This window comes from Mytilus californianus, unplaced genomic scaffold (genome assembly GCF_021869535.1).
Source record: "Mytilus californianus isolate M0D057914Y unplaced genomic scaffold, xbMytCali1.0.p SCAF_6, whole genome shotgun sequence".
Classification (NCBI taxonomy): Eukaryota; Metazoa; Mollusca; class Bivalvia; order Mytilida; family Mytilidae; genus Mytilus; species Mytilus californianus.
In genome coordinates, this window is record NW_026262712.1 from 83,532,302 (window position 1) to 83,546,168 (window position 13,867).

A 13,867-nucleotide genomic window follows, 5' to 3' on the forward strand; every position below is an offset into this window, starting at 1 on the left:
TAATATTTCTTGTATTATTTGTTCCTCTTCAGGTTCAACACAGTCAGGCCTATGTTCAAAGTTTAACACTTTCACAGGAATTGCATCATCAACAAAATATTGAATATCTCCGCAGTCCTCTTCTACCATTATTGTGTCTCGATCTCGTGATGTCATCATCTTGTATCTGAGTGGATCAATTTTGTTGTGTCTGTTACCATGGAGACCTGCAACAGCACACAACAAAATGATCACCCATGTGTAATTTTAAAATGGTTATTATCTAAGGTTTTTAGGTTTTTTGTTGTTTTTTTTCTGAACAGGAAACAAAATCATTCATACTTTTTTTTTTAAAGATTATGTTTTAACCTTTTTTATCTTCCATTTCTTTATTTAAACTTTAATCTTTTTTTTTATTAGTGTGGCATCTCTACCATCATTATATCCAAAGATGGATTGCTTCAATCAATGTCAAGAGCAAGAATATAACTTCCAATTCCCACTAATTGTATAAATCACTGATCAAAACCATATTAGAAACTACAATTCCATGATAAAGAACCATTTCAACCAGAATCCACATAACCAGTCAATTGTTTAGCTCTCTACAAGTTTAAATAACTTCACACGATTCAAAGCTTCAATGTTCCAAAGTCAATTCAAATATATGAATTAACATTCAATTTATTTTCCATGTCTAGTTCTTTATTCCATTTTTCAGTTATATATTTTCATGGGACTTTTGTTTGGTGTGTGTGGACCTACCTGTTTAGCATTGCCTTCACAACTCTGCCAGGTTTTTGATTGAAGTCTTTAACTTTTTATTACCATTTCAATTTACTCTCATTTTTTATACCAACATGTTCATCCATATTGAAATAACTGAAGTTAATAAATATTATATGTTTGTGTCTTCATAAAAAAATAAATATTCTGCATAAAACCATGAATTCCTTTACTCAAATGTGTGAAGAAAGATTAGAAAGTCTGGCAGATTTAAGAAGGCAATGCTTTTAATCCAGATGATCTCCTTTCTCCAGCTTTTCTCAGTTGAAATTCTCCTTTTTTAATCATCAATATATATACAGATGCACAATAAACAAAAAGGTATCTTGATCTGACCATTTTAATATAATTCAAAAAAGAAAATTTACATTTTTTTGTAGTTCACTAGTTCAGAAAATCAATGTAATTAATTTGTAACTTATATACAAGTCTCATTTCAAACTGCTGTTGAATGTGAACACAAAACAAATAATTATAGAAAAAAGGACACAAAAAGTGCTGAATAACTTCTATGAATCTTAAATCTGAATGTAATTTGCAAGGTGTCATTTAAACTAGTTTATCTGAATCACCTCTTCACTTTTGGGATTTTCGGATCTTCTTAGAGCACAGTTAATATGTTTAACGACTAACTTCGTCCATGCTTTGGGATTTGTGACTTCTGGGTAAAAATAAATGACGTATCGATATAAATAGCCAAGTCGATAGGTATCAAGGGCATGTTTATGCAACCTGCTTCCCCCATAATATGAATAGAAACGACAAAGGTATTCATCTGTAAAAAGTTCTGGAAATAGCCTCTCCAACAAATGCTTAGCAAAATTTCCTGGGCTACATGATTTATTAAATTCAGTTATAAGGTCAGCATTTGAAATTCTGTTTGGAGGCTCAATATCTGAAAACTTGAAATCCAACTCTTCCAAACGTTCTTTAGTGAATAGAAGAGATCTTTTCGAATTCTTATTTCCACAGAAACTTTCCATTATGGGAACTGGCTCTGTTGATGTCAACAAAACAGGACGTAGCACATTTGGGATTCTCCATGTATCCTCATTTTCAGTTGTGCAAGTTATCACCTCTGGTTTAATGGGTCGAGATGCTTAAGGAAAGAATTTAAAAAACAGAATATCACATTTGGGTAATTTAGATTTCTTATTTTAATACTAACAGGTAGGTAACTTTTTAAATCAACATTTATACACGTTTTTTATGAGTTGGCCGTCGCAAATTTTCATTTATTTTAGAAACAGCACTCTCTTTCCAGTAATGTGTGCTTTCCAGTTCTGGATGAAAAAAAGTCACATATCTTTTTAGGTAAGTTTTTCTGAAGGGATCTAGTTCTTTCTTATCTAAGCGCCCACCTCCATTATAGGAATAATAAACTCTTAAGTGATCAAGTCCAAATAATTCTGGGAAAAGTTTCTCTGAAACATTTTTTGCAAAATTTCCAGGACCTAAACTTTGTTTATGAATGTCTATAAGAGTCGTTAGTGATATGTAATGTTCATTTGGAATATCAGAGAATGGGTCGTTCCTGCCTTTAAGAAGTATTTCATCATAATTGAAGCAGACAAACGATTTAGAACTGTCTGTTTTTAAATCAAGTGAGGTTGGATGTAATTGCTCAAGATTCTGTGTAACAGTATAATCGAAATTCTGTCCCATAATAACTGTACTTTGCAAGCTGCCCATGTCATCTGAAACGACATGAAATTTACTTTCAGTCATGTTTTGAGAGAATTACTTCACCAAAGTTGAATATTCAAGTAATAATCTAGTTTCAGTCAAACTCTTATCTCAGTTAGTGGTCTTCAGGTCAACATTTCACAAATTTCTCTCTCGCTGTTTGCAATTCATTTTTTTTTCTCAAATGACCCCCAAACTTGCAAAGTACAGACACAATATATTTAATGGTAGTGTTTATTTCTCGTCAATGATCTATATACAAGATACCTTTTTGTTTCAAATAAATATAAAATTGTCACAAACAATTCATTTGTCTATAGTATATCAGAGACTGGAAGCTGATTTCATCATCTTCCAATTTCTTATATCATAATGATCAGGTCCCATTGACCTACATAAATAGTAAACATTCTCATTGCTATGACATCACACTTTATAATCTGGTTTGAGCAGTTCTAAGTGGTACTAAAGTTTCTTTCATAAAACTTTCACTGCTGGAAAAGACTAAAATTCAACATTTTAATAAATAGCATTCAAGATATTATTTCCTTTTTAAGAATAACTACAAAATTGTAAAACTTTTGACCAACATAGAAACTACTGCACCAGGTTACAAAAATATCTTTTTGACATGCTTCCAAGTTCAACTTTGACACCATGCATATTGTTGACTTCATTTTGATTTCTGTTCCAACTTTGTATCTAAAATAAGCTAATTTTACAGCTGTATGTCCAATACACCAATAGACACACATGTATATACACACAAAAGGGTACTATATAATAACCTGTTTTTTGTTATTTGTAATTATACACTAGTTTATATCAATAAACAAAACTATATTATTAAAGGTGTCATAGCAATGTTAAAAGGAGAAATTTGTTTCCATTTTCTTGTTTTTTGATAAATTTAAATAAATAACAAGTTTTGTATTTTTTCAGTTGAACACCAAACTATTTCTTTCTCAACATATGAAGTGCATACATTTGAAAACAAGACATTTAAGAATTGTTGAAAAAATTTCTCCATCATAAATTTATACAGTAGTGATCAAAATTTTTATCTAGCTCAAGAAGGAGTGTGGATCTCTCGAAGATGTTGCATTTATGATTGTGGATGACTAAGGTTCTGCCAAATGTACTCCTCTAAATTGCTGCATATGCATGATGAATTTTAACTTAACAATTCTTGTCATATCTATTCATACCAAAGTCTGAAGGTTGAAAAAGCAACATATAGTGTTTGGGCAATGAAACAATCTGTGAAATGTCGTGAAAAATCTTCATTTATTTGCTCAGTTTTTCTGTCTTTTCAAGTCGGTAAATTACTTTAACTTAATTAAAACTGATTATTAATCTCTATAATGGATCTTTGACTCAAATTGCTTGGTTGCAAACCGTTGCATAGAATGTACTTCCAACAAGTCTATAATACTAATTCTACTGAATAAAACATATTTACAAATCTAAAATTTAAAATCAAAGTAAAAATAGATAAAATAAGTACCTTTCTTAAAATTTATGCTGAACACTCAGTTCAAAAGTATTAACCAATGGGAAATATTTAAAAAAAAAAACTCTCCAATGTTATAAAGATCACAACCCTAATCTTTTTTCAAAGTAACGTAAATTTCAAGCTTAAAAATGTTTTAGCAAAGTTTGAAATGTAAGAGTTGAACATAAAATAAGTACACTCTTCTCCAACCTTTCATAATGCCTTATGCAACAGAGCAAACAAAAATAATTCGAAGAAATAAAGCCCACACCTGACTTCAGTTATCTGCACAGTCTTTCTTGAAAGCAATTCCACACTAATATTCAGTTATCTGCAGAATCTTTTTCATCCACAACCCAATTCTATCCAGCTAGTTAAATTAATAAAGTCTGCTATCAGGCTTTTATTTTTCATTTTCAGACCCCAAAAAAAAATCCTCATATTCATTTTTAGCATCAAGTAAACTTTAATTACATTGTAAAAGCTCTTACACAGGTGTTACAATCCACATCTATCAAGAATATTAAGATGTTAACTGGCTACTACTGACCTTAGATTGTTCAATGTATTGGGCAATTTGGCCAAAAAAAAGTATCATAATAATCAGGTGTAAAAATAAGTCATATTTCATTTAAATTGAAAATGAAAATAGAGGTATGCACGTCTTTATCATTTATATCATAATTTCTTTAATGAAAGAACCTTAGTGAGCGCGCTCACATACCCCATGTCACCACATTGTCATTGGAGAAATAAAATAAGTGTAAGAAAAAAAATTGTATCAGAAAAAAAAATTGAATCATAATTTCCTGTCAATATGCACATCTACATAGTATGTCCTTATTATCTACACAGTTTCATGAAATTCTGTTGTGTGGTTTGAGAGGAGTTGCGATGACAAAAGGTTGCAGTAGTATATTGGGCAAATAAGTTCAAAGGGGCGCAACTCCTGGAAAAAAATTGAATCGTAATTTCCTGTCGATATGCACATCTACGTAGTATGTCCTTATTATCTGAAAAGGTTTCATGAAATTCTGTTGTGTGGTTTGAGAGGAGTTGCGATGACAAACTGTTGCAGTAGTATATTGGGCAAATAAGTTCAAAGGGGCGTAACTCCTGGAAAAAAAATTGAATCGTAATTTCCTGTCGATATGCACAACTACGTAGTATGTCCTTATTATCTGAAAAGGTTTCATGAAATTCTGTTGTGTGGTTTGAGAGGAGTTGCAATGACAAAAGGTTGCAGTAGTATATTGGGCAAATAAGTTCAAAGGGGCGTTACTCCTGGAAAAAAAATCGAATCGTAATTTCCTGTCAATATGCACATCTACGTAGTATGTCCTTATTATCTGAAAAGGTTTCATGAAATTCTGTTGTGTGGTTTGAGAGGAGTTGCGATGACAAACTGTTGCAGTAGTACATTAAAGTAAATAAGTTCAAAGGGGCGTAACTCCTAGAAAAAAAATTGAATCGCAATTTCCAGTCGCTATGCACAACTACATAGTATGTCCTTATTATCTCAAAAGGTTTCGTGAAATTCTGTTGGGTGGTTTGAGAGGAGTTGCGATGACAAGAAACAGGACTGACGGGTCAAAAACATTATACCCTTCGCAACCCGTTGCGTGGGGTATAATAAGAGATCGTTAAAGACGATTAAAAAATTTAAAAATATGACCATAAAGATATACAAGTTTGAATTTAATACTGAATTTTGTCTAAACACAATCAATACAACAGTAACTCTTCATTTACTGAGGAAATCCTTTGTTATGCAACCTTATCTTATTTGGAATAAATTATAAGATTGTGGAGCTAATAACTATTAATTGAATAAGGGGAAAACATGGAGATCGCTGTTTCACACTTTTTCATAATTTTGGTATTGATTGTTCATTCACAGAGTAAAAAATGTGCTAGGTTAAAATAAAATTGATAACCAGGGAACCTTAAAAAGGGTAGCCTAGGAGTTTTTGTAGACTGTTACCAGAAGAACTAGCAAATTTAAAATCTGGCTTGGTCTAGTAAAAAGGGGGATATTGTAAATTCAATAATTTTTCCATTTTTATTATTTAGCGGGAGAGATGTCACCAAAATAAAACTTTCATTTTCAATTTTGACAGCATTATTTGTATGCAAATTGTAATTTTCTCCTTTGTTCAACAAAAAGGCAATATGAAAATGTACTCTAAATTTAAGAATTTTACATTTGAAAAAGAATGAACTTAACATAAATGATGTTTAGATGCCGAACCTCATGAATATCAGTAATTTGCATTGTGCCTGCGGTAAAAATGACTTCATTATGCCATCTTGAGTGATCCACACAGTAACCCAACAATGTCAACTCAAAAATACCCTAAAACTATGTCTCATTTCTAAATCATATAGAAGTGAGTTTTTTTTCTACAGTATATTTATCTCAACAATGTTGGGTTATAATCAGGACAAAATTAAAGAAGACCTACCTTTGAACTGTCCTATATACCAGGAGTTATTCTGGTCCCCACCAGCTGCTTCGTTTGACATTTCATCCCTTGACCAATCTCCTGAGGCTTCTTCCAATTCCAGATCACTTTCATCATCATGTTCCCTTTGTTCTCTTTGTTGTGCCTGAATCATACTTTCTTCTGGTACATCAACATACATGTCTAATCCAGCCTCACCTGTAGGTTCAACTTTAACAATACTTAAATCAGGTGCCATATCTGTACTGTTTAATGCAGACCTATCATCCACCTTACTTTTTGTCCTATAAAAAGAATAAACATCATTTCTGTTAAAAATCAAAAATACTTAAAAACATATTATAAACCATATATTTGAAATACAGTTGCACGTGTCTTGGTTGCAATGGGTCACTGTAATTGTCCAGTTTGAGGAATGCTGAAGACTTACTTTAAGGATACATTGTCTGAATGAAAATGTATCATGTACATATTTTGAAGAAACAGAAACAATTACAAATTGAAATGACCAAAGATTTAATTATATTTGACCTATATTAAATCATGTGTGTTGTTGCAATTGCTTGGGTTTTATTTTTTAATGGGGGTTGTATTTAAGAAACAGACCAGTTGAGAGAATACCCCCATTTCAATAATAATCCAAAACATTTCTTTCTGGTTTTAGTTGACATTTAGATGGTAGAAATATCACATATGTAATGTACAAACCCCAAATCTTTGCCTGAATCTGAAGATGGTGGCCTCTCCATTTCATTTACTGCTGAGGTTGGTGTTCGTTTGGCAGGTGAATCATGTGATTGTGACATAGAGGCAGCTTGGGAAGCACTTCCTGCGGCAAATGATTTCTTTACTTGATTAATAGGGGACATATTAGCTGGTGAAATCGACACAGGGAACAGACCTCTCTGAGGGGTGCTGGATTGATGGTCTAATGATGACTGCAATTTTTTGGCATATGGTTGTTTGTCTGACATATCTTTATCCATAGCAGATTTGTGTGGATCTTTGGTTAATGGTGATGATGTAGATGAAGACGATAATGATGATGTTCCTGGCATAACTGTTAATGGACTGACAGTTATCGAGTCTCTACCCGTACTCATAATGGGGCCGTCACCGGCAGCGGTGGGATGAGATGATGAGTCGTTCACATTTACAACATGAACATCTGTTGATGAATTGACTTGACTAGATACTGAAATAGCTAGGCTCTTCTGTATAATTGGAGGAGCCGACTTATTGCCATCCTTGTCTGGAGGCTGAGTTTGTAGGATTTCCAGACTATCTTCCACAATTTCAATTACACCTGGCTTTGGGTGAGATTGGCGCTGACTATGGATTGCACCAATTCTAGGCACCCTTTCCCATGGTTCAGCTGCTGCTTGATTGCCAATATTGCCCATGTAGCTATGAGCCATGCTGAGAGTATCATCAGCTTTCTGACCAAACATGGCAAGATCAATGTTGGGACTTGGTGGTCTCTGTTGTTGCATTCTTTGACGTTTGCCACTTGGACTTGTAGGTCTCACTGAATCAGCAGCTGCTCGTTTCATCATTCTTTCATGGAGAGTCTTCTGAAGGTCTGTTGTTCTAACATGACGGAATTCTAAGAGATCAGCAGATGAGTATTTATATTGTGTGTTGGAATATACAGGCACACCTGTTTTCTTTTGAAGACAATTATAGAAGTCTATGCAGCACTTTGTTACACTATCTACTTGTAAAAGTCTAGCTACTTTTTCAACATCTTTACAATTTTCTTCACTTAACATCATAAATCCTTCATATAAGTACTGTAAGAATGAATTGACAGCCTCTTGTTTAATATCTGCTGCCAGGCGTACTTCTAGATGTGAACCAACTGAGGCATTGTCCATGGACTGCAACATAGGACAAGCAGCTACCAAAACAACTCTGTGTGCCTGAAAAAAAGGAAATTAATGTGATTGCAGTCTATACATTACACTTATGATTATCTGCTATAAAAGACCATATATGTTTATCTAGATTTCTGGGTTTTTTTTGTATCGTTACCACTTATCTCCTTGTATTCATATACAAAGTTACAGAAAATGACAAAAAAAACAAGATTGTAGAGTTTTCAGGCTTGGCCAAACTAACTATCGGGCCCACAAGAATTTCGACTTCAGGCCAACAGAATAAATACAAGCCTGTGACTGCAAAATTTAAATCGTGACGCTGGGTATGGCCACTGATGATAGTATTTACTAGATTTCTTTGCCTGGTATAGTCATCATTTTAGATTTTATTAATGACATCTCATAAAGAATTCTGCATAAACCAGTGTCTGGGCCGTTTTGAACTTGTAGTAGTGTTCAAATGTTTGTTGTTTTAGGCCACATTTTCACTTTCAGATGTGGAATCACTCTTTAAAGTGGATTCTTGTCTTAAGAGATTTTGTGTCGAATTTATAAGCCATTTCCCTTGTATTTCATTATGTATTTCTGAGTTAAATAGACGTACATTTGTTTTGTATATATTTTCTGTAAACCAACATTTTCATGGATACTTTATTTCGCATTTTGCCCTTTATAAATGAGTTCACAGTGATTTGTTTTCATGATTTTCTATTTCTACAATGCAATTCTATAAGGGTAAGCCCAAATTTTATACACTTGCAACGATTTATTTTAACAGTATTTTTCTACTTGCAAAAGTCATGAAAATTAGTTGGTGAACAATATGTTAACTACTAGCCTACCTTTGTGGTGACATTTCCTGTCCTAATCAGTGCATCGCATAACATCTGGCTTTTCCACATCTGTGCTAACTGTCCCAGTAAAGAACTGGAATGTATCTGGTTCATATAAACCTTCTGGTACTGATTCATCTTTGATGCTTTCTAAAAATAAATGTAGAAAAATATGAAGTCATATTTGACCATTAAAGTCCAACAACTCTGGAATTACTGTCTTCATACCTGAAAATTCTCAAAATCAAGAACGATTTGAAATTCATTGAACTAATTAACATTGTTCACAAATGAACCATGAATACATGTGAACCCTGCCAGATGGGTATGTTCACCGGACAATCGCCAAATAAAGTGGACCTGTTGCAAGGGTGTGGAAATGCTATGGCTGCCTTGTATATCCGACCGAACAAACAACTACAAGTACATTTTTTTGTCTTGGTTGCCCATGGACATAAATATTGTTACTTGGAAGTGTTCACTAAAAATATATAGTAATGTTATCAAAAATAAAAGAAGAAAAATAAAGGACGAGAGAATTTCTAAGTTCTATGTACGGTGTCCTAATTTCCCCCAACTTCCGAACAAAAAATAATAAAGAGCTGTGCCATGAACAGATGATACGCCTGTCGCTTTTTCATCAAATAAAGTTCCATAACTCTGCAATGCAATTCGTGGGGTATCACTTTCCCTGGTTTTCCTGGATGGCTTTATCCACAAATTTAAGTGTCCTATGAAATATAACAACTGTTGTCAAAACCAAGACATTGAAAGATGGGCATATAATCTAGGGAATATTCCGAATATCAGTAACTGCAATATGAACTATATATACAACTTCAAACAGTATTTTACCAATTTAATCTTTAAATAAAATGCTCCCCTGGGGCGCAGCTTGATACGACCGCAGAGGTCGAACCCTGAACAGTTGGGGCAAGTATGGACACAACATTCAAGCTTGATACAGCACTAAATTTGGATTGTAATTAAATATTTGACACAGCATAGGTTTCTGACACAGAATGAATGCAGGGCTCACGCTACCAGGCGACTAGGGCGAAGAAGTCGCTTTCCCATCTGACACTTCGCTTTGCCCGACCCTCAAAAGCGAAAACAAGTCGCCCTGTTGTTTACGATACTCGCTTTCAGTCGCTTTCGTCATCGGACATTTTCAATTTTTACCAAGTTGATAAAACATCAATTTTTTATTGATTATTAAAGAAATTTAGACATAAACGATTCATTTTCTTAAGAAAAGAGTTTTAAGCATTGACTTTACAGTGTGTAGCAGGTTATTTAATAAAAAGACAACTTTTTATCACTGCATGCACTTCCGGTACTTGTTACTCAGAGAGCGTACATCAATCTAACTTTCGGCGGCAAAATAAGTTTGTTACTTCATTTGAAAGTGATAAAAGTTGCCTCCAGTAAATGTTTAATCCATTTATTGCATTAAAAACGTCATATTCCTTTCCAAATAGCTTGTCAAACATCGTTTATTTTTTTAAATTTTCTTCGTCCGCCATTAACCGTTTACTAACTATGGATCGGAACCGGACCAGCTATGACCGAAATCCGTATTTTTACAATAATAACTACAGACGCATGAATGGAACAGCTGACAGAAGAATATTGATCCCAAAAGGAAAAATTACCCATTCCACACGCATTAACAGACTTTTGGTTAGATCTAATTGATTAATGTATATAATTCCATATAATTTATATGGATTGTTTCAAAATATTGATTAAAGTTGCTTAACTACTAATATCAATATATTATGGCCCAGCTTAACTTTGTATATCTTTTGATGAGAAACACTGAATTTCATAAACATGATAAACAAGATAGTTTTTAATTGAATTGTAATTCATATATTATAATTTCTTTTCCTTTTTGACATAAAAAAAATTCTTTTTAGTGCTAGATATTTAGTTGGTAGTTTCTCACAAGAACCTAAACTTAAACAACTTTGAATTTGAACTGTTAATTTAATTGTATACTCAGACATGAATTGAACAATATAAAAAGAACATTATTTACATATGACCCTTTATACTATAGTAAAATCAAAACATAGTAGCGCAGCACGCGAAGGAGCACTTCTCTTTCAAATCTCACCACTTCTCCCTATCAGTTTCAAAAAGAGAAGTCACTTCTCCCTATGATTCTGAAGTAGTGTGAGCCCTGAAATGTGGTCTAGTGAACTTAAAATGTTTTAATTTACCAATTCAAACCATATAATTATTATTTGCTTTTATATATAAATCAGAAATAACCAATTTAAAAAAAAATCTGTGTTTCCGGTAACCCGACCGACCCTGTTTTTTTTAGCCCTGACCAGAGTTCACGAAAATGGTCGGTCCTGTCGGTCAAAATGAGGCTCGGACCAGTATTTTGAAGGCTAGTGTCGGTCCTAATGACCGATGTAAAAACGGCTGTTGTAGTGCATATTTCGGCACTTTTTTACATCGGTTATAAGATGTACCGCAGCTGTTTCCAATAAGTGTTTACATTGGTTATCAGATGTACCCGCTGCCAATTTCCGGTACTGGTTTACGGATTTATTATAAACTAACCAAAGTGGGGATCTACACGTGGCATACTAAATTTGTTCATAGAGCCATCCCTGGCAAACAATCAGCTATTGAACCCCAAATGGAGCAAACAAATATTGTAACAGCCGAGAAAGTGATTCAGATGATGAAATGGATAGTGAAGATGACTTTAAATAAGAACAATCAGAAGACCTGAACTGGTCCTTCATTGTTAATTTGCCTGTGGGTGCGAAGAATAAAACTAATATTAATAAAGTTATTTTTCGATAAAATATGTTATTAATTTTATTTCAGGATCAAATTGACAGATTTTTTAGGACTGGCTAAAATTTTGTAGGACTGACAAATAATCATGCTTTGTCGGTCCCATGACCAACGGGTCAAAATAAGTTTTCGCGAACTCTGCCTGACCCTAATTTTTTTATTGGATCTTCAAAAAAAATGGTATCAATCGACCCTGTTTTTGACACAGGCTTCTATTAATCGACATAATTATTTATCTAACTTCCTTTTACTGGCACAGAAAGCCAGTAAAACATTTTATTTATGTCAAAAGGTATTCCAAATAGGTTAAAAACCAAGAAATTTGCAAAGCAGGTGCTTCAAAAACATTGCAAATGGCTGCAGTTCCGGTATTAGAAACTTAATTACGGACCCAGACTTGGAAAAACCATGATAATTTTCAGGATTTCGTTTAAAATGTCAAAAAAAAAAAAAAAAAAAAAAAAAAAAAAAAAAAATCCGACCTACCATTTTTCAAAATGATGTTACCGGAAACCCAGATATTATAAGTTATCTACGTTCATATCCGTAGATATGGATATTTTAACACCCTGAAGTATCCAAGTACACCCTGAGGCGAAGCCGAAAGGTGTACAGGGTACTGAAGGGTGTTAAAATATCCATATCTACGGATATGAACGTAGATAACGAATTTATCCCCGGTCTTAGTCCAAATCTTGCGATTTTTAGAGAAATTCAGCCACAAAATGTAACGTGAAAGCAACGTTTTTTTCATTTTTTAAAAATCTTTTATTGAAATTTGGGAATTTGACATATTTTTAACAGGATGAAGGGTACTACCTTTGGTAGTACCCTACAGGTAGTCAAATATAAGACGTTTTTAATCCAGAGACAGAGAAACGGGAATGGGTCGAATTTGGCGCTCAATGATGTGAGAGTTACATCATAGACGGTGTGACGTCAACGTGGATCATTTGCATAGCTAGGTCAGTAGTCCCATTCAATGACAATGTGGCAGCCAAGTGATGCATTTACTAAAATGAGTGCAAATGATCGACATTAGAAGTTAAAATCGTTAATTGATTAAATATTTAATTACAGACATCATGGATAATCTACAGAACTCAATATTTCACAAGGAACAACCATTGAACTAAGGAAAACGCGCGTGATGTTCCCCGTTGTAATGGGTAGCAACGTCCGGGTATATGGGTTAGCAACACCCAGGGGCTACGGGTTTTGTAACGACGTGCGTTAACCAATCAAAATCCTAGAAATATACTAAGCCGGGGATAATTTTTTTTAGGCCTAAGAAAAAAAAGGAAAAAAAAAATCCCCCCCAAATTTTTTGAACCCCCTTATGATTCATCACCCCCAAACTCAATCCCAGCTTTCCCTTTGTGGTATGGTACCTTGCAGTACAATTTCAGAGAGATCCATAAACTTGAACACAAGTTATTGTCTGGAAACTAGAAAAATGCTTGTTTTTTGGCCCCAAATTCCTAAACGTTTAGGGCAATTACCCCCAAACTCAAACCCAGCTTTACCTTTGTGATATGGAACCTTGCAATACAATTTCATAAAGATCCATACACTTACACACAAGTTATTGTCCTGAAACTAGAAAAATGCTTGTTTTTTTGCCCCTTTATGGCCCCTAATTCCTAAAATTTGGAGGCAATAACCCCCAAAATCAATCACAGCATTCCCTTTGTGATATGGAACCTTGTGGTAAAATGTCAGAGAGATCCATACACTTACACACAAGTTATTGTAATGAAACTAGAAAAATGCTTGTTTTTTTCCCCTTTTTGGCCCCTAATTCCTAAAATTTGGAGGCAATTACCCCCAAAAATCAATCTCAGCATTCCTTTTGTGATATGGAACCTTGTGGTACAATGTCAGAGAGATCCATACACTAACAAACAAGTTATTGTAATG

The 13,867-nt window shown here is 33.8% G+C and overlaps 1 protein-coding gene across 13 annotated transcripts in view; it reads right to left on the reverse strand.

The window, feature by feature from the left end:
• LOC127705183 (nucleolar protein dao-5-like) overlaps window positions 1-13,867 on the reverse strand; it is a 103,066-nt gene that overhangs the window by 86,344 nt on the left and 2,855 nt on the right. For all 13 annotated transcript variants that reach the window (XM_052209447.1, XM_052209446.1, XM_052209444.1 and 10 more), the window contains exons 2-4: window positions 9,134-9,274; window positions 7,120-8,333; window positions 6,412-6,695 (exon numbers count right to left, since the gene is read on the reverse strand). In XM_052209447.1, the coding sequence (XP_052065407.1) occupies window positions 6,412-6,695; window positions 7,120-8,333; window positions 9,134-9,262 (1,627 nt within the window). In that variant the 5' untranslated portion in view covers window positions 9,263-9,274. The remainder of the gene's footprint in view (window positions 1-6,411; window positions 6,696-7,119; window positions 8,334-9,133; window positions 9,275-13,867) is intronic.